Source organism: Anser anser, assembly GCF_964211835.1.
Source record: "Anser anser genome assembly, chromosome: 4".
In the NCBI taxonomy this organism is placed as follows: Eukaryota; Metazoa; Chordata; class Aves; order Anseriformes; family Anatidae; genus Anser; species Anser anser.
The window spans coordinates 33,510,615-33,532,423 of record NC_139724.1 but is presented as its reverse complement, the minus strand read 5'-3'; the positions used below and the strand labels follow the sequence as shown (position 1 = coordinate 33,532,423).

The 21,809-nt window shown below is 38.1% G+C and overlaps 1 protein-coding gene and 2 long non-coding RNA genes across 13 annotated transcripts in view; 2 read left to right on the top strand and 1 right to left on the bottom strand.

Annotated features, from left to right (window-relative positions):
• The window catches only part of LOC310899672, a 224,263-nt gene extending 217,700 nt beyond the window's left edge, over nt 1-6,563 (top strand). For both annotated transcript variants that reach the window (XR_014584476.1, XR_014584477.1), the window contains one exon: nt 5,829-6,563. This is a non-coding gene — a long non-coding RNA (uncharacterized lncRNA). The remainder of the gene's footprint in view (nt 1-5,828) is intronic.
• FBXW7 (F-box and WD repeat domain containing 7) overlaps nt 3,544-21,809 on the bottom strand; it is a 167,971-nt gene continuing 149,705 nt past the window's right edge. For all 6 annotated transcript variants that reach the window (XM_083836374.1, XM_083836373.1, XM_083836375.1 and 3 more), the window contains 7 exons: nt 19,200-19,323; nt 17,108-17,244; nt 15,368-15,481; nt 12,141-12,322; nt 10,840-11,065; nt 6,570-6,780; nt 3,544-5,591 (listed from right to left, as the gene is read on the bottom strand). In XM_083836374.1, coding sequence (XP_083692500.1) covers nt 5,323-5,591; nt 6,570-6,780; nt 10,840-11,065; nt 12,141-12,322; nt 15,368-15,481; nt 17,108-17,244; nt 19,200-19,323 — 1,263 coding nt within the window. In that variant the 3' untranslated portion in view covers nt 3,544-5,322. The remainder of the gene's footprint in view (nt 5,592-6,569; nt 6,781-10,839; nt 11,066-12,140; nt 12,323-15,367; nt 15,482-17,107; nt 17,245-19,199; nt 19,324-21,809) is intronic.
• On the top strand, nt 6,663-19,192 carry LOC310899665. Of its 5 annotated transcripts, XR_014584462.1 has the most exons (5): nt 6,663-6,791; nt 8,017-10,134; nt 11,524-11,672; nt 12,761-13,006; nt 17,353-19,192. It is a non-coding gene; the product is annotated as an uncharacterized lncRNA (long non-coding RNA). The 5 variants fall into 5 exon arrangements; XR_014584464.1 differs by lacking the exon at nt 17,353-19,192 and having other exon boundaries at nt 12,761-15,358; XR_014584461.1 differs by lacking the exons at nt 11,524-11,672; nt 12,761-13,006.

The following is a 21,809-nucleotide window of genomic DNA, read 5'->3' as shown; positions in this document are numbered from 1 at the left end:
TGTGCACTCAGGGTAGCACAATGCACCATTTCTGTCCTCTGAAGTACTCCTACAGCTGCCGGGCCATTCGGCAATTTGAACAGGGAGCAAGAGCCCATAATGGCTGCTGAATTTCTGGGGACGCCTAGTTTTGTCAGACTGTTGCAGGAGGGAACAGCTTTTCTGTTAAAGCAGCTACTTCATTTATAAACCTGCACTGATGGTTGAGGAAACATGTCACTGAAAAATGTTTGAATATATGCAATTTTTAGAAGAAGTTTGAAAAAATCTAATATATCTCATATAGGTCATGTTATTCATCATAAATGTCATAAAATACTGAACATCTCAAACAACGTGCGTTTTCGTACAGTACCAGGGTCAAGGATCAAGGCTATAGATAAAATGGCAGGAGAGAAAATACTCTCCCTTTTCTTCAGGATTCAGTAGTCAGTATGTTTGGATATTGTCCTTCAAGTAATTAACAGTTGTTTGGTCAGAGTGACTCAAATAATTTTTCTTTTTGACTGTTACAATCTGGGTCTTTTGCCTATCTAATCACAGAATTTAATGACTCCCTTTTCTGAATGATTCAGGTGCGGACTTGCTGGTGGAAAACTTTGGCAAAAACTCCATAGTGGTATCTGGTGGATGCTGTTTTCTGCTCCTACTGTTTGGATGGGAATTGGTTGCTTATCAGGAGCCATGTTGCTGTGGGAGAGGGTTGTTGAAGGCCTGCTTGGGTAAGGGTTAGGTTATGCCCTCACCAGCCACTGGTGGTGTGCAGCAGGAGCAGAGCTGTAGCACCAGTGTGTTGGTCCTGAAGACCCAGTGCCCACGTGAATGTATTTTTGAGGTGTTGCATTAGTTCTGGCTCGGTCCCACACGTGCCACTGGTGTTCGGCGAGCACAGGGCGTGCTGCTGGAGTGCTGCTGCTGATTTGGGTACACCCCGAAGGAATCCTGCACCATGCTCTGCTGGGAGACCTGCGGATCTGAACTACCAACTGGTGTAGACGCAGCTGTTAAATGGCTGCGTTTAGCATTTGAGGAGGTAAATGGGTGTGTGAGACCATAGGAATGGGATCTTGGAGGAAGTGGCAATGCTCCTTCTGACTGACTTATTGCTGGCTAGAGTCAAGGCTCAAAAAAGAATAACTACACAAAAGCCTTTTAGTGTTGTTGACTTGGCTTCAGATACAGGAGAAAATTAGGAAGCTCCTTCTAGGGCTAAAATGAAAGGAAATAAGGGAATCAGCAATAAGACAAGAGTCCAGAAACACTGGTGCAATTATCTCTCTAGGGTAGCTGCAGCTATCGTTTTGATATAATCTACAATGAATAAGCCACTAGATTCAACAAGTGCATGCATACTGAGAGCATAAAGCAGTTCAAATCTTATGCTAGTATTCACAAATGTTTTTATTTTAAAAAAAGAAAAATACCCACCCTAAAAATCAAAATCTAATTACACAAAATGAAGACGAGATGATTTCTGAACAGCCTCGATTGGAGCATGTGCTGCCAAACTAAACTAAGCGAACTGAATGTTTCAGTGAGTATGTTGGCATGAAGGGTACTGTAAAGAAAAGCTGTGTGAACACTTTTTTTTACAAATGATGTGTTTAGTACAGGCCCATTTTTGAAATGCTGTCACTTTAATAAATTAACAAACCTCTGCTCGTTGAGCTACGTTGTTCAGGTATCTCATAAGCAATGTGAATGTCTGCAAACCTAAACAGGGTATTTAGCAAAACCGGAAGACTTTAGAATGCTAACACACCTTTACAGAGTTGTTTTATCAAAGGGGAAAAGTGCTTTAGAAAGTAAATTTTAAGTACAATACTGATTTTTGTAGTTAATACGTGACAGTCTATCACATCTTGACTTTGCAGGCAATACTTTTTATCTACATCTGGGATAAAGGAAGCTAGAAATGTGGTTTGCTTAACAGGTTCAAGCTGGTCTGTATTAATCTGAACGTGAGATAGTGTTGGAGCTACACTATTAACTGGAAAACTTCTGAATTCTAGTTAAGCACACTTTGATCCTGGTCATATTGGCTGCTTAAAGTGTACTTACACACAGCTTGAACTGATTTGGATGTTATTCTTCCTCTTCAGTCATTTCAGTCTTCTGCCTTGATTTGTATTCCTGCCCTCCAGCGCAATGTTACTCAGAAATCTCTCATTCTCCTGTGCAGATAGGCAAGTGCCTTTGCTCTTTGAAAACATGTTGTTGCAATTTTTACAAATCGCAGAAGAAAATTACATAATCTTAAAAGCTGTTGCTCAGGTCCCTGCATTAAATATTCATCTTTTACCATTCTATTTCCATCCCCTACAGTAAGTAGCTCAGCCCAGGCTGACGTCCCTGTTTTTGGGGTGGCCGAGAGTCCTACCCGCGTTCTCAGCAGAGCAGCGTCCCCAGGACCAGGGCCTGGCACTGAATCGAGCATTTCTGCTGGCCCCAAAGGGTGTGCGCCTGAGCTACGTGCTGAAGTTCTGGCAATCTTAGGCTGTCACTTTAGACAGGAGGATTAGCTCTTTAATTGTTTTTACGTAAATACGAAGACAATCATAGCTTTATGTGTCAGGGCTTACTGCAATTTTTTTTTTCTTAAACACCAATTCAATGAACAGCTTTTTACAATTTGTAGCTGCTCAGTCATTTTGTATGGCTTTTTAATCTCTAGAGGCCAGATGGAAGTGTGATCCTTCAGCATTACTTGTTTTGCATAATGTGGGAATTGGAACTACATTTGAATAAGCACGTAGTCATTGATATATAAGTATATAAATATTTGCCTCTTCCATCCATGTGGTTTCTCTTCTAATGCTTTGGTTTGGATTTTGTGTTTGTTTTGTTGTTGTTGTTGTTATTTTAATTACAGTTTTCTATAGGGAAAACTGTCACAAACAAGTAAATTGTGTGCCCTGACAGAAAAGGCACAGACAAAAACAGTAATTTTGGTCAAGGAGATTTAAGAGAGAAACACTCTCAATTGGTAGGTGTCTAAGACAGCTGATGGCTTACCTTGGTTTCTGATAGAGCTGCTATTGGACTGATCTGGAATGTTGTGGGTTGTTTTTCTTTTCTTTAGAGTCTTTATTTCAACCTGCCTGAGATCCTAACTTTGATTTTAGTTGCATTTATGGATGTACTCTCCGCTGTTAAGACTGCAATCAATTGATTGAAATCCATAAATAATAAACGTCAAGTTTCAATTTAAGATGCAGTAACAAGATGCTATTGGGAGAAGTTTTTATGTACTTCAGATGCTTTTTATAGCTGACTCCCTCCAGAGTCAAATCCTGACACGTTCCTAGCGCTAGGAAGCTAATGGCTTTACCGCATGTTTGTTGAAGGCCGTGTGACAAATCCTATACAGCAACTGAAGAAGAGGACGCTCATGCACCTGTTTGTGGAAGTGTTACATAAAAAGTCCCCAGACATATTTTAGCATCTACCAGTAAGCTGAGCAACTTGACCTGCTTTAGGCTTCATAGGATATATAGTATTAAATTAACCACAAGAAATATAAAGAAAAAAAAAAAGACATACTAACATGAAAAAACACATTTTATTGCACTTAAGTTATAAGAAAATAAAATTTCTAAGTGAATCAAACCATAGACACAATCCCTTTAAAGGTTGTTTTCCTCCATCATGTCAGGTTGTTACATAACTAAAATTAACCAACTGGAATCTGATTGTTTTAAATCAGACTATAAATAAAACAAAAACAAAAAAAAAAGGAGGAAAAAAGATCGCCTAGGATACAGTGTTAAACCACTTTCACAGTTCAGCTTGAGTTGTGGCTCTTGGAGAATGAGGCAAACCATTTGACTCTTTCATTTCTCATTTTGTTTGCATGTGACATCTTTACAAAAACGTAAGTTTTTGCTCTGTCAGTTCCTCCCAGCAATAACTGTAACAGTTGTTTTTTTCTCAAATACTGTAAAACACTAAGACTGACCAGCAACTTTATTTCATTTTTGTATTTTATAATATTTTTTAAAAATTTTGTCAGTTTTTTTTAATGTATGTTCATTCCATTCACCACAGCCCTCACAAAGAAAAATTTCCCCACAGAACAGGCTGCAATAGCTTTGTTCTAAGGAATGTGTTTTAATTTTTGCCCAGAAAAAAGAAAATAAGCTTTGCACACACACTCAATTCTTTATTTGCAGGCAAACTTCACTCTTAATTGTCTGAAACTCTTCCACTCTCAGCCTCTTAGAGGCACAGTTGGCTCAAGTTTCAGTGGCAAAAAGTCTTTTTCTGTAACCAAACTAGAGCAAATTTGGAATTCAGTCTGGGACTAAAACGTCACAGCAGAAAAAAAAATAAAAAAAAATAATTTGCTTTTCTTTCTTTCATTTAGCAGCATAAATAAGTTTGGCCACTGGGAATACAGTACAGGGGTGGGACAACAATCCCGTAATTGAAGACCTACTTCTAGCACCAGCATTGCGAATTAAATCCATCAGAGGACTCTCAAAACCCAGGACAACTTGCCACCTCAGAGCAACTTATGCATTGAAGAGTGTAGATGGAAGCAACAGTAAATAGATTAAACAGAGGCTAATACTGTGATTGACATTGGCAATGGTTGGCAAAAAAAAAAAAGGAATAAAAGAAAAAAAAGAAAAAGCTCTGATAAAACTGTACAAAACAATTCACAGTAATATTTCAGCTTTTCCACACCAGGAATGGACTCTTTCTGGTTTTGTTTTTGTTGTCATTGCAGATGCTCTCTAGTTTTTGAAAGTCAATCAGTGACTGCTCATAGAGGTTGGGAGGGACCTCTGGAGGTCGTCTGGTCCAACCCCTGCTCAGAGCGGGGCTAAGGGGGAGCGCGTTGCTCAGAGGGGCTGCCAGGACCCGGGGGGGCCCAGGGGTGCACGAGCAGGCTTGCATGTGCAGCTTCGTTCGAGATCTTTGTGGTAAAATAACCTGTTAACAAGAACTGTAACAATTTTTTTTTTCATCTCCAAATTGCTGAAGGAAGCAGTTGGAGGAAAGTAAAGAAATAATTGCACCTGGTTTCATTTCAAAAGTTGTATTTTTGCAAAGCTGCCCCGGTCGAAAGTGTAGCCTTTTTATGTGACGAGACAGCAAATGCCTCACTTGTCAGTTAGAGTTCGTCATCTTTGTCTTCTCCTTCGTAGTCTGTAGGTCTTTAGGATCTGTTGCCCCAAGCCAACATCCTGCACCACCAAGGACAAGGGATTTTTTTTCCTTTTTCTTTTTTTTCTTTTTTCTTTTTTTTTCTTTTTTTCAGGGGGAGGGAAAGGAGAACATCGTCTACACGTTTGGACAAATTAATCTTTCTGTCCTTCACTTCATATCCACGTCAAAGTCCAACACCAGCAGCTTTGTTTCCTCAGTCCCATTTCGGCTTCCAACCGCACACACTAGCTTTGTGTTAGAAGCTCTGATCCGCCACACGACGCCTCCACTTCCCCCACTCTCCAATGTAACTAGATTTCGGATAAATTCACCCGTTTTCAAGTCCCAAAGTTTTACAGTCCCATCATCTGAGCTGGTAATTACAAAGTTCTTGTTGAACTGTAAACAGGTCACAGCACTCTGATGCTTGTTGGGACCTAGAGGAGTAAACCAGAACATTTCTGTAATTAGAACTCAAGGACAGCCAGCACTGCATCTAACATAAATACCCATCGATTTGCATACAGCTGTTTCTATCTATTAGATGCATTAACCCTGTTCGTCTGCTTTGAAAGGTACAGAAGCCTTGCCCCATGTTTTCAAAAAGTGAAGGTAGGCATAGAAAAATTCCTCATATTTCCTTCTTTGTAATAGTGATCTTGTTTTGTTTACAGCAGGGCAAGTATATACCTGGGAATTCGTGAAAATGAGCTTAACCATCCAGAATGAGGTGGCCACTATGACTGTTTGTATCCACGTCCCTTTGAAGTGTTATTACGGGATTACGCTATCAGTAAGTATTGATGGATATATAGATGAGACATATAAATTGTTAAAACAGCAGCCTGCTTTCCAGTGAAGCTTAATTTTCTGCTGTAGCTAGCATTGATGGATATGATATAAGACCTTTTTTAGGGGGGGGAACAAAACAATGTGTTCACGTGCATGATGCCTGAGTGGAAACTGAAATCTTTCTTATTACTGAAATAAACATCTTCCACTCATTTCTTTTGATTTATTGCAATAGACAGTGTACTTTGCCTCCCGATCCAATTAATCCGTAGGCTTTGAAACACCCAAGTGACCCCTAAATAAGCACGCTGACTGACTGTTTTGAGATGTCATTTCCTACATACTTCTGTGGCTTATTAGGCTAATACACCCATACCAAATTTCTATCAGTCCAGACCATCTGCCTTTCGTAATAGGAAGTGATTTGAATAGATTAGATTAAATACATTTTGTTCCTCTAAATCAGAGGAAGATCATACAGCTGTCATCAGAAAAAATTATATTTAAGTTGTAAATGGTCCATGGTTGTTTCTTTGCATGTCATTTTTAGAAGTTTTGACATAGGATCTGCAGCATAGATTACTGCAGGCAGCTTAATTTACATTTAGGTAGTTTAAGCTCACCTTGCAATGTCTGTAAACATTGTCCTGTTTTGATGTCCCAGATTTTGACTGTAGAATCGGCATTCCCAGACACGAGTATATTGTCCTTGAGTTCCATTCCACTTGTTAAAGACTGGTGGCCTGTCAGTGTGTGAATGCAGTTTCCTGTTTCCACATCCCAGACTCGGATGGAGGTGTCAAGAGATCCACTCACCACATGGATACCATCAAACTACAAGAAAGGTAAATCTGTTATAAGCAATTATATCAGGATCTTACTATGCTCTATACGAAGAAGGCTATTAAGCATTTAATTCACTAAATGCAACATTAGATACTATATATGTATATATTTTGAAACTGCATTACAAAGTAAAAGTTCAGTCTGCATAGAGACTGAAGTGATTGTTTGATATTAGAGCAGGTGATTTGTGAGCAGTGTAATTTCCTGTTGTAGACATGGCCTATGAGGTACTCGGTTTGAGGAGAACAACATTGAAGCATTGGTCTTTCAGATACAATACAACTCTTTTACACAGAATAGAATCTTGGCTGTACTGCAGGGTACAACAGTAAAAGGATGCCATTTTCATAGGAAAGAATTAAAAAAGCCAAACCTGCTTTTCAGAAGTCAGGGGGACTTTAAGCTGGAGAAGAGCAACAACATTAATCCAGAACAAGCTATACAAAAGCCAAAACATAGGGAAATGGAGAGAATGCGATTGAAAAATGCTGGATTTAGCCATTTTATAATCATAATTGTGTGCAGTAAGGAACTCTTCCTAGTCATTGTTGGGAAAAGTATACAGGCTAACACAGATGTCCAAATTCTTGGATTTTCTGGGCTTATATATATATAAAGTAAAAATATGTAAAACGTGAACATGTAGAGGAATCAGCTAAGAGATTAGATACTTTTGACAAAAAAGATCGGACATGTAGAGAATATAAAGGTGGAAAGTAACTAGAAAGATAGTGACAATGACATAAGAGTCCAGGATTCTCAAAAAAGGAAGGAAAAAAGATCAGTAGAATAAAAACAGTGGGCTTCAAGGAGGAATACTTCAATAAATTGAGACTTCCTTCCCATGTGGTTTTTATATATCTATTCTCTGAGGGGAAGAAGAGTTCAGGAGAGTTGGCACTTTCTTAAAGACACAAACTATCCTTGTGTGAAGGAAAGATAGGAAGTATAGTAAATTACCAAGACCCACTTGGCTGAAGTACAAGGAATTGTACAAAAAGTAGAAACTAGATCAATAGGTGTGTATAAAAGAGTACTCTGGGACAAAATCAGAAAGGCAGAGCACAAAACAAGATAAAACTAGGAAGAGCTGTTAAGGATGATAAAACACTATTAGGAAAAAAAAAATGAAGAAGCCCAAAAAAAATAAATAAAAAGCTCATTTATGCACAGTGGGAAGGAAACACTAAATGAGGCCAGCTATTTAACTTTTTTTTGTTTCAGTCCTCAGCCATCTGAGTGTAGGCTAACAGCACTGACACCGGTGACAACTGAATACGAGCTGCTGCTAGAATAAGGAAAAAAATGCATAAGGCAAGTTGTTTGAAGACAATTCCAGAGACATCTGCTGCTATCTTTGAGAACTCATGGAAGATAGACAAGACTTCAGATGGCAAATACAATTTCTCTCTTTATTGAAGGACGATGATGGGAGATGGAGAATTCTGGATCAGTCAGCCTAACTTCAACTTCCAGAAGAAACTAACAAATAATCCGTCTGGTTGTAAACAATGTAGTAAGTAACAACAAAATGTCCATTTTTGGGAAAATGTGCTTAACCAATATTTCTTCTGTGATGGTAAAAAGCCATGTGAAGCAGCAGATGTCTTGGCTGTATTTTCATCAAGAGGCAGGCAAATTTGGTGCAGGGATACTTCCAGTTCAGAACTTTGTTTACCATGTTATTAGAAATATCAGAAAGATTTCTGGGAGTTCTGGCAATTAGTATTTTCATTAGGACTCGTGTGACATTTCAAATGGTAAAATTAACCCAGCGCAAAGAGTGTAAAAGCTGAGAGAGAATTGTGAAGATGTGAACTTGGCTTGAACACAGGCAGGTACAACTGCAGCCTGGGAAAACGATGACTAGGCAGAAGCCTTTGCTACAGGTAGGGCAATGCGACACTATTTGTCCGTCCGGACTGACTGGTATCCCGTAAAGGAGAAGAGAGAACCCAGTTAAGAGAACTCAGCTATCTGACTGCTGCTTTTCATAAAAGATCTCTTAGCTCTTAGAACATCTTAAATCACTGCCTGCAAATGTGGTTGAGCGTGGCACTTCAGTTCAAAAGCATTTAGGGAGTGACTGGCACATGCAGACTGCTTACCAGCATACACTGCATTTCTGGTAAAGAAAATATATACCATAAACAGACACTCTGGTGTCTGAAATAGACATATGCTATATAAGGCATGTAAAATAACTTTTCAATTCTAGCAAGCATTGTTACGACTTTGACTGGAATTTTGCATCCTGTTTTGGGCACCCTACTTCCCAAACAAGATGTGAACAATTTGAGTGTGGATAAAGGACCAGGAATGGTGAGTAGCCAGCACACTTTTTGGGTGGAAACAGCACGGAATGTTTTTCTTTTCTAAGCTGAACTTACTCAAGGACCCTGAGAATCTGTGGATCGTTTCAAAGGCAACTAAGAAAGAGACTACTAAGAAAATGCAACATGGTTTGTAGTCTTAAGATTATAAGGATCTCTGGCAAATGGTAGGGGGTCCACAGAAGGGGAAATACTGAACTGTAAGAGAATCCACTATGGAGCAGGGATGGGGAAGGCAGGCTGGTTATCAGCCTGATTATTCTATTTATGGGAGTTGTATTGTTTAGGGCTATCTCAGCAGGAGCTCACCATGCAAATTTAATGAATCTTCCTCTCCCCAAACTGTAAGCACCTGTAGCCTTCTGCTCTCTAGACATTTATTTTTATAATACTAACTTCCATTTACAGGGTATAAATACAATCAGTGTGAGTAACATTACCCAACTATTTGATCCATTATTAGTACAGTATCAGAGCAAGACATGAATATTCATCAGCCAAAACAAGAGCGACTAGTGAACATAAGGCAGAATAACATACACTATTCCTCAATTGCACCAGATGAAATAAAACTGTAATATTTTTAAGAGATAGGTAGTACAGCATTTTTAACTTGTTTGCTGCTCGATACAAGAATACTCCTCAGCATATAAATGTAAGGGAAGGGCTGGAGATATTTGATAAATTTTACTACATATTTTTCAGAAGAAAATAAATTAGGCATCTTGCTCACATTTAATCTATTATGGTGAGAAAAACCTTATGATGAAAGAATTTAGGAAAAACGTCTCTAGCACAGAGCTTCACTTTCTGTGCCATAATCCAGACTAGTTACATACCGAATGCTACTTCCTGGTTGTAAACTGTAATTGTTAATTTCTTTTTCAAGTTCTGCCAGATTGTGGTGAGAACAGGCACAAGCATGAAATTAATTTCTTTCTCCTTTATGTGCCTGGAAGTGATGCTTTGACTTTATGAATGAACAAGATGATCTCTTGGATTAGTAAAGGTAAGAAAAGTCTACGCGAGGTCTATGTATGTCTTTGCCAGCATAGGGCTGGTGAAAAGTCAGGTGACAGGTAAGCAATAAAACCATGCCATAAAGTAATACCAATAATAACCTGCATCTACAGTAACATGTCTCTGCTGACAAAGCCTCACAACTGTAAGCCTCTACTCTGAGAAAAGGAAGCAGAAGACTGGAGATTTATGTCAGGGCATTCAAATTTTAGGTTTAGCCTTACTGTGAATTACAGCTTGGAACTAGAAGATGTGACTACAAAATAAGGATAAACAGATTTGTATAATTCAGAACACTAATCCAATGAGGTTTCTGGCACATTTTCAAATACTGTATTATCTGATTTATTTAAATAGTAACATTAGAACTTCTTTTAGGGAAACCGATAACAAAGCTCCAAAATACATGGGGAAAAAAAAAAAAACAAAACTGCAAAACTACTTAACTTGCTGGGACAGAGATTTGGGCTTCATTGTGTTGGGTGCTTTAAAAATGCTCCTCTAAAAAAAAACCTCACTCTCTAAATTAAGACAATATATAACTATTAAAAATGGGAGACTATCACAGATGATCCTATATTCCTGTGGCCTGTACAGTTCTGGAGTAGGTACTCACAATTTAATAAACGAGATGAAATACACTGACTATAAATGCTACTTAAGGAAACTAAAGCAGCAGATGCAAATCACTTACCTGTAATGAATAGACTCTGTTAGTATGCCCTTGCAGCGTGTGCAGACAGGTCTCTGTCTCTGGATCCCACACTTTGACCATAAAATCATATGCACCACTTACAACCCTTCTGCCATCATATTGAACGCACCGAACTGCAGCTACGTGGCCCATCAGAACATGTAAACACTGGCCCGTCTCTATGTCCCAAACTCTCAGCGTAGCGTCTCGAGAACCACTCACCACTCTGGAGGAACAAGAAAACCCCTCCTATACTTAGCATCGGAAATAAAAGCATTAAAACAATTAGATTTGGCTACAGATCAGTTATAAGTTACAATTTGGGACACTAGATAGCATTTGTCCACTAGCTACCAAGACCTGGTTTGGTATGACATTTCATTAGGGTTGCAAATGACTTGAGTGTTTTTCTTCCTTGTTTTACTCACCTCTCCAGGATATATTTGACATAATTAGCAATCAGTATTTAAAAAGCACTTCATTCCTGAACAGCAAAATAATGCCATGAGAAGCTGTGGACTATTGTGTCCACCCATGAAAGCTTATGAATATGTTGAGTTCAAGTTAGTGCTTTGAGCATCCAGTTTTAATGACTGAGTTAACTAATTGTAACAATGAAACACAGAAGATCTTTAGAAGTTATACTTTACTAAAAGGACAGTTATTCTGCTTGATTTTTTTCAGTTTATACTTTTAAGAGCGTTTTCAGGCAAGAACAGAAATGAAAAGGAATTAATATTAAAGGAACAGGTAAAGGAAAACCTCATCATTCTTCAAAAAAAGAAGAAATACACCCAATGGGCACTCTGTCAACTACTCCATGCCATAGCCAAGTAAGGGAGCTCTGCCAATGTTCCTTGAATCAAGACATGACATACTATTGCAGAAATTATGATGCAATCAGTTAAAATCTTAATAAAATACTGCACCAACAATACTTAAAAAGTCATTCTGCAAAATAAGTAAAAGTTTTTAACCTTTACAAAAAGCTAAGAAGAAATTGTTCACAGTGTGGGAGACTGGATCACAGCATAACAGAATTAGTTTTGAAATAAGGTAAAATGTGACTTTATAAAGTCCATGACTCTTAATTTTCTGTTCTTTAATTAGCACTCTTTATGCTCTTGCTTCTATTAATCATCGCCTCCCTTGTGTTGATTTCTATAGTTTAGTTTGGATGCTTTGCCTGTTTTGTATTTCACTCAGTGTTTGATTAGGCACCCAAGTTTAACAAGCATTTTCTGTAAACACGGCATAAATTACAAGCCAAACCGTGGCTGTCACTTTGGGCAAAGACTTACCTTTTCTCATGGAGATGCATGCAACGCACCGTGGAGGTGTGGCCGTACAAGGTGTGTATGCATTCTCCGGTCTCAGCGTTCCAGACTTTCAAAGTTCGGTCTGTAGATCCACTGATGATGATGTTGTCCCTCATCTGTGATGACCAGACTCCGCCTGTGTGTCCAACTAGTGTTCTCAAACACTGAAAATAAATGGGTGGCTCAGTTACTGTTTTGACAGAGTTGAAGGGAAATTTAAGAAAAGTATTCAAGGAGATAACATTGGTCTCTCATAGCAAAAGCCAGAAGACTCCTGGAGACTTCTGTGTGCTTGAACTAAAAATTCCATCTGTTAGAAAATGCTCATCAAATTTCTCTCTCTCTTGTTGGTACTTTGACTATAAGGAATATTCCCTATAATCTTGCTTTTGATAAAGTAAACTGTCTTTCCAAATTTCTCAGTACAGGATGTGTTTTGTGGCCCTAAGTCTTTTTCTCAGTATTTTTCTGAGTCACTGAAGGTTTTCCAGTATGTTTCTGAAGCATATGTGTTAGAACTGGAGAGAGCATTCACTCAGTAGTTCTACCACCAACCTATAAGCCATATACTCCTATTTTATTTTTCTGTTTGTTTTTCCCAGAAACATCACAGTCTATAAGCTGCACTACAGCATCAATACTGTAAGACCGCGTTTCAAACCTTTCTCAGACTTTACCGTTGCCCAGGAGAGAATCCCCCATTACACACACGCGGCCTGCCTTCTTTGATCCTAGCTGTATGACATGATTTTTCACCATGTAGAAACAGCGTTTGCTCACACCTACTTGTATAAAACCTCACCCACTCTGGACCAGCGGTTTGCCTCTGTCTCTCAGTCTGTATTCCTGTAAGTAATGACTGTATATGGCTTTCTCATCAAGCAGCAGTAAAGTGCTAATTAGTACAGACAAGAACAGATCCTTGCAAGACCCTTCTAGAAAGATACTCCGTAAAGATTCTGCATTTACATTAACAACATGATCTCTCTAATTACCCACGTTCTAACCCATTTAAATATGTGCCATGTTGATTTTCGCATTGCTCTATTTTCTTCCCCTGTGTCGTTGGATACAGTCTTGCAGCGCACACGGCCATCTATTTCAGCACTATTATTTTTATCAGTCAAACCCATATCTGCAGGAGAAAAGAGGTCAAGACTGTTTGATGATCTCTTTTTCTGTAATCTAATGCTAAGTGGCATTAATTTCCATGGCCTTCCTCTAACTGTTAGTTGACTCCTCTTCACGTAGTCCAATATTTTTTATCTGAGATAATGTATCCTAAATACACAGTCTTTAGTTTACTCCATATAAATAATGACACATCTTAGCTTTCTTCTCCTTTTGAAGAAACACAAGTAACTTTAGAAACAAATCAGAAAATACAGGCTATCTAGATCAGCTGTAATAAAGTAAGCCCTAACTTTGGTAGTTGTTGTTTAACAACCTTTCAAGTTTCTGCTGAAATAAAGTGTTCTATCACCACTGCATGTTGTATTTCCATCATGTGACTTTTCTCCAAAAATACTTTTTCTGCATCAGTGACCAATAGTACACTAATTTCTGTTGGTAATATCCTGTTCCTTCTAACAAACATACTTGAAAATTCCTTGCTTTTCTGCTGTAGATAGATTTCCAGTTCTTTAATATCTTTTACCAGTATTCTACAATTCCTGGCTTCTAGCTTAATTCACTGCTAGCAAATCCATCTTTTTCAGTTCATAGCTTCTCTTCACTTTTACAGCTCCAAAACATTTTTTTTTTTTTTAATTTCAACTGATTTGTTCATATTTTAAGAAATCATCCTTCTAAAGCAGTAAGAACACAGAACCCTTATTTTGGGCTTTACATCTGTCAAGGGGATTATTTAGTCATGTTCATTTGCACAAACCAACCTTCAGGGTTCCTGTTATTAATTCTTCAGTATCAGTAGGCATAAGGGCTAATACAGCAGTCTTCCATCTTTCACATACAATACTTAGCTCTCTTTAAGGATGGAGGTAAATAGTCACACTAGGATTTGTAATTACTGTCAAAAAAATTACTGAACGTGAACTGATAAGTCATGCTAGTATGATCAACTTTATATATTTAAAAGAACATTTTGCTTTTGAGAGGGTGATATATAGAAAGCAAGTATTTTTCACCTGAGCTTAGCCTGCCCTTTTCAATTAAAAAATGAAAAATTTAATATGGGTTCCTTCATTAGACAGCTTGTTGTAGGGAAGTCAGTAGAGGCAGGGTGAAGCTGCCCATTGCTTTTAATTTTATTCTTCCCCACAGTAGTATTTACAATCCTATTGAGGAATTTCTAGGCATGCAAAGACAAATGCTTTACACATTCAGCTTAAATGTTGTAAGTGGATACCTTTTACATCTTAAACATGTTATCCTCAAAAGCTGTCCTGGTGTTCAAATAACTGTATCATTAAAACAAAACAAAGGATACATGACACCAGTTTAGAAGGAAAAACTACTATTTCCCTGAGGTCATTTCTGTATCTATATAGAGCATGGACAGTCACCTTAAAACAAAAGCTGTGTGCTGAGTAGCTGTGATGTTCTAACATGAGTGAAATGTTCAGTACTGTCTTTTTGATTGCACATATTGTTTTGCTTCTCTAAGCCAAAATTAAATTATTGAAGCTTATTAAATTCCTGCCTGAGCTGGATCTAATTTAATAGGAAATATTTAAACCTAAAGCAAGTTACATTTTTTTTTCTGGCTCAGCAATATAGTAGCTTAGAACAAAAAACAAACTGTATTTGAAAGCAGAGCCAGTAAAATCAACACACCATTTCAATAACTTAGAAACAACAGAAAGAATGATAGAAGACAAGTGAGATCTAGAGGGGTAAAAGCAGGCTAAATTAAGCTTTAGGGGAGATAAAGCAACATATCTGTCCAAAATCTTTAGAATCCATGTCACAAATGACTCCACAAGAATAGAAGAATTGCCAAGAGAACAAGGATATATGCCAACAGTAACATGAGCAGCATTGTAATTTCACATCAAGGTGACTTTTTTGAACTAGATTAGATTCTGTGTAGGAAAAGATGACTAAGTGTTTACCAGTATTTTTTCTGAATCTTGCGCCAGACAAACTGAAGACCACGCTGGGCGTGGTCTGATAAAACTGTGGTAGCTGGTAACCTATGGCTCTTACTAGCTCTTTTCCTAAGCAATTCAGCAACATACTCAACTTACCTTGCCGGTAACTGCTGACCACACTTTTAATGTGTTGTCATCAGAGCCACTCACTATTCGGTTACCGCAGAACTGAAGGCATGTGATGACGTGATCATCATGACCTTTGAGCACCTGACAATAAAGAACATGAAAATGTACACTCACGATTTAACCCAGGCGATCAGAGATAAGCAGGGGAAACAAAGTGCTATTCTGATTCATAAATTATAAAATGGTACAGTAACTTCAAAAATAATATGGCCCCTTAATCCTGTGTGTCAAGTCTAATTTACTGCCAGCTGAGACCAAAGAAGGTATTTTCCTTCCTCCATGAAGTAATATTGCATTGCTTGTCAAGCATACCACAGTTCTTTTAAACCTCATACAAGTACCAGGATAAATCAGTAATAAAAGTAGGATAAATTAGTAGCTGGACATTGCTTAATTCCTCTGCAGTTACTCCATTGCATATTCATAATCATTATTTTTTTATTTTTTTTTCCCTCAGACTTTTATATTTTAAGAGTCGTTTCAATCTTGAACAAAAAGCAGGGCATTGTATTATTTGCTGCATATTTGTATTTCTATGGTCAAGGCTGCCCATGTGTATTTTCCCCTTACCATTGTAATCTGTTAAATGCCAGGCAGCACCACAGTCAGAAACTATAAACAGTAAATTAAATTAAATACAAGAAAAAGCGAGCATTTAAAGTGCTGGAAATGTAGATTGGAATGTAACTCCACAGGTGTAGGATTTTCGATACTTGATTTGGGAAAAACTCCCGTGTATTTTACTGCAATACAGTAAAAGAACAGTTATCAGAACACACAGAATGAAGAATGCTTTTATTCAAGATATCTGAGCACTCTTCAAGATGTTCATCAAAATGAAATGGGCATTTGGCTAATGCCTGAGGCTGTAATTTTAATAATAATTCCAAGATAACTTGATGTGGCGTATCAAGGCAAGAAATACAGAGCCATTGCCAGAGATGTACATAAGTCACAGCCAAATAAACAGCAGGATATATCCATAGGGTTTTCACAGGAATTTTTTTGTTCTTACTGTTTCGTTGTACAGGAATCAAGAAAACGGGGAAATTGTCTAAAAGGATATATGTTTTTTCTTCATGTTTTTGACTGATAGTTCAATATGGGTTTGATTAGACAGTTGCTAATTTATTTTTAAAAATGTTGTAGGTATTGCTTCATATCTTTGTATTGGAAAAGACTTAATGAGACTATGAAATCAATATTGCTAAATATGTTAATATTTTAAAAAACAAAATCTTAATATGGAACACAGTTACTGCCTTGTGTTGCTCAATTTATAAGAATATCTATTAAACTAAGCATGAAATGGTCATAGAATGGCTGTGGAATGTTTTTGTGTAGGTACATGGCCCAGCTCTACAAATATGCATGTTTGTATGTTTAATTTTAAACAAAAGTATTCCCAATCAAGACTCTGGGATTATCTCCCTCACAAAGACTGGCATAGGCATTCACCAAATTCTGCAGATTTTTTTAAACCAGCAGTGCACCAATTTCGTTATATGAAGCATCCCATTTTGATTTCCTAACAGGGTGCTCAGAAATTAATGTAAAAACATGGTAAGCTAAAATACAAATTATTTCCTTTTTGTAAAATACACTGCTTTTTGTGCATGGCTAGTCTGGCTTGTCTGAAGAAAAAAAAAATAATTGGAGCTGACCTTGCTTTGTTCATGGCACCATGTCCACAGCTCAGAAACTTACCTTAGGCGATTTAAGTTCTCCTCGCCGCCAGTTGGTATCAATTCTGTGTTGTCTAATATACGCGCTTTTCCATGGACTATGTATAAAGCCTGGTTTTATTACTTTCCTCCTTTTGATATGTAACGGTTCATCAATCCCTAAAATGGATTAAAATAAAAAATTAAAAAACAGAAGGGGAGGGGGGGAAGAGGGAGTGATGAGTCCAACCCCAATAAAACAACTTCTCTCCCTCCCAAACCTTACAGTGAACTCTGAAATTAAATACTGCATCGACATAACAACCTCCTGCCAGAGGGTTCTGCTCATCTTCTCCATGCCAGTATTTGCATTTTGTCAGTGACACCACCCTGCTCCTGATACTACATCTTCCCTGGTCTTCCAAGCACAATCATTACGGTAATCATGTGGCTGAAAATGCTCTTGTTCATCACTCCTTCCTAGCAATCTACTGCCTTGTTTTTGGATCCCTTTTTCTTTACATTGAGGAAATGTAGCAGAATATTGCCTTTTTCAAATAAGTATCAGCCAGCAAACTCCACAACCGCTCATACTCTCATTTCAAAGCCATTCGAAAGGCAATTATTTCTTTGTGTGCACCTCCTCTCTGGTCATGCATCTTTGTTACCTTTAAGTTCACGGTGATTCTTGATATTAGTGCTCTCCTAAATTATTTTATTTTCTTTCACAAAGCTACGCCCTTGCCTGGCTTCAATTTATGTACAGTTGTGCCCTGGCTGAATTGGTACTTAAGAGGTAGTGCTTTGTTTCATCCTTGCTATTATAGGTTGTTTTTGTTTTTGTTTTTTTTCCAATTCTCTTTCTCACCCATCCATCTTTTCTACACAGCTTCTCTCTCCACTGCATCTCATTACTAGCCTGAGTCTTGTCTGTTGCCACTACGTGGATTTCATCCTGCTTTTAGCCCCTTTTCTAGTGTTTCTATCTGCAAGTCTTGAATTAACTGTGCCTTCATATTACTGAGCTCCTCACTAAGTCTGAACAGGCTAAAATACTGTTTTGTCAGTACTCTCATGCCTAGCCATATTCTTACTTATTTGTACATATTTTTACTTATTATTTATTTTTTACTTCTCAGGCTCACAAATGCAGACTCATGCCTCTCAACATTTTCCTTTTTTCTCATTCTGTCCTCTTACTGCATTTTTCACTGAAATTGGTAAGAGGAGAATCTTAAGATTTACGAGGTTAGACACCTGATTTCCATTGCAAAAGAACAACTCATTAATTTAGGGAGCCTTTAAAAATACCCAGCTACATTCATTCTGTCATCATTTTTAAAGCCCTTGCATAGACCTCTCACGAGTTCTTCTCTCAGGACTCTGAGGCAGACTGGATGGTACCTGTGTTTGCCCATGGCCAGTAAGGACGCTGCTCTGAGGTCAAAGGCATGTGCTCTGCCTCCAGAAACTGACTCCTTGTTCATGTATTTCTGCTTAGAAATAAAAGTTTACCATTTTTTTTTTTGTTGTTTTCAAATAGGAGGTTGTTTCCCTGGAAGCTTTTTATTGTCCGTTCATATTGCTGCTGAACCACCATATCTTGAGTTGTCATGAGCTGTCCAATCTGCATGGCTTATGGAACTGTGTCCCCTTCCCTGAGCAACCAAGTTACCATCTTCCTTCCCTACCCTATGAAATTTCTCCGTTAATTTTCCTACCACTGACATGGAATTACAGTGCCCATTCTACCCAACCTCTGCAGTTCTTCCTGCATGTTATTTACAAACTGCAAGACTGTGCACCTATTGTTTTTCCATCTCAGCTCGTATTTGCTTTGGTTCTACTTTGAATAAAACCAGTCCTGACAAAGTGAAAATAACAGTATTTTAAAACCATACCCCTAGTATACACCCTTATGAATAGGATGTTCAAACTTAAGTCTAGTATCATTGCTAGTAGTCCACAGATTATTTCTGCTTCCTACTTCCAACACAGATATGCACCACGTAGCTCAAAGCGGTAAATTTAAAATCACCCAAATTCCCTTTGTAAAACTTTAAGCTTATTATGTAAATGAACTGCACTTTTTATGGCAGCAACGCTGTTACATTCATCTTTTTGCTCAGCCTTACCCTCCTCTTTGCATTTCTCTCTCCAGAGAAGATTATCTTCAGCCAGAATCCTCCAGTAACGGCATGTCTGGGCTGCCTGCAGAAGGTCCCTGGGTTCCAGGAATGACAGCACATACAGTGCCAGCTGTGAAAAAAAGGGAGCATATTTTCTGAATTGCTTTTGAAAGGAAAAGGGAAGTAACTCAAAGTATTATCACACAACAGAGGCTGAAATACGGAAAATTGAAACAATAAATTATTAAATGTTCTCAGAAACTTAACAGAGCTACAGTTTGTTCCAGTGGGCACATGAAAAGTATAGCAATCATCTTAGATAACTAAATCCATACAGATCACATCAAAAATGTATATTATTTGCAAGAGAATAGATGTCAGCTGAAATCACTGGCTATTATGCTTTTTTAAAATGTCATCCATATTACCACGAACCATTACCAGCTGTACCAAAATAATCATGTCTCCAATATTTTATCTAATAAATGTACCAGAAGTTTTTAACCGGAAAACACAACGCTGCGTGACCAAATGAGGAATGCTGTGATGAATAACATCATGCAGGAAGCTCGAATATAGAAAACATAAATGCTATTTGTACTCAAGTTCAAAAGTACTCTGCAGCTGCAGAAGCCCAGCATACATATTGCTCAATTTCTGATTAGAATGCAAACATACAATGATGTTACAGGGAGTTTTATGGACCTGGATGCAGAGGGCCTGAAATACATAACTTTGCTATTGCACATAGTATGTGTTACCAAAAAAAACATGTTACCAAAAAAAAACCTATGGGAAATCCCAGTAAGCAGCATAAGACAAACCGAAGTTGAACTTTTCTGTGTGATAACATTAAATGCTACTGGGAGCATTCAGACCCCAGCTGACTGAGCTAAGCCATATAATGACCATTATAAAAGCCCCAAATCTCCAGAAATACCTTCAGATGTGTTGGAGTCTTAAATAGGGACTGAGGCATCTAAAACACAATCCAAAATACAGGGACTGAGATCCTTAAGGGTATCATGGATGACTACAGCTTTTCTACTGAACAGCAACAATGTATTTCCCCAGTCATTGAGAATAAAAACATCAGAGGCAGCAAAGTGGCTGCCATGGCTAAAAACTCAAGAGAAAACACTGCTGATAAAAAGCGATGCACAACAACTACTTACATTTAGAAATAGTGGGGTCTTTGTCACTACTAGGATGCAAAAGTTATCAGGGAAATCATATCATCCACGTTAACGGCTGCTTGACATATCTTTTTGTGCTTACAATTTTTGTATTTAATTCTTAACTGGAGTTGTGTTGTGTATAAATAGAATCTGCCCTTTAAAGAAGCATAGACTGAAATTCAGTAAGGAAGTCATAACCATAGGCCATTGACCTCAGAAGATTTTTGACCTTATTACATGAGAAACGTTTGCTTTTAGTAATGTAGCCCCATCAGTGACTGAGCAGGAAATAAAAATTCAGTATGCCAGGACTGTTTGCATTTTGATTGCACTTACACGCCTTGTTTGCAAGTCATCACCTGCAGCCCACAGCGAGCATGCAGGACTCCACATTTGCAGAATCTGCTCCCTAACTTACACATTAGCTCCCATATGCATCCCAGGCCATATAGCTGCAGAACAGTCATTCTGTCCCTACTCAATCATGGAGTCAGAATTTAGGCTTTGCTGAAAGGCTCTCTGATACAAAAGCAGCAACTGTACCCGTCCTTTTAGACTTTCTGACTTAATTCCTGATATGTAAAAATATTTAAGAAACTCTGTTTCCTAACAGACATCAGATAGATGGCCTCACACACAGCAAGACTCAAAGCATGGAACAGAGCCTTTCCGTTTTTGCTGGATGTTCCTTAACCGACAGAAGAGTTTGTTTAAATATCACTTGTCCTATCTATACAGGTATGAATGTTTGCTAAAGTAGCGTTAATTAAAATCTGTGAGCCAACTGATTTTTAAAACAGGTTACATATGGGTGACATTTATTTTAGACCATATTTGGCTAAGTAGTCATCAAGGGTCAACACAACTCACAGTTGACTTTAGGATTAGCAGCACACAGAAGATGAAGGCCCTCTGTCACTGTTCATGGGCCTAGTTATAAGAAGGCTTCAGGTAGCAAAGATTGACCTTTGACTCAGCTGTACCTAGGCCTACTCCCCTTTGCAGTGTTAATAATACCCAATAATAAGCTGCCTCTCACTTTCTCTTCCACTCGTACCATGGCACCAACAAGATTTTGGCAGATTTCAACAACACTCCTAATCTGTTGATTTCCAGACCTGGTTTTCACAAACAAGTAATTTCAATAATTATTTCTAATTGCTCCGTAAGAAAACAAGTATTATTTCAGATTAATTGTTTGACTGCAGGTTTCCTCAGGAGGAAAGCAAACATTTTCTTGGTTATTCAGGTATTAAGTTACTGTCTCTCTATTGCTGAAAGCATTTTGGAAGAAGCGGCCTCCTGCTCGAATGTGCTTCCTGTCCTGGTTAGGTAATAAAATCCCCGCGTTGCATACCACAACACGATGTGGGAGATACCTCGAGATGTTAATGCAGAGTGACAACTCAAGAGAGCGTGCGTTCGCAGGATGCTGGCT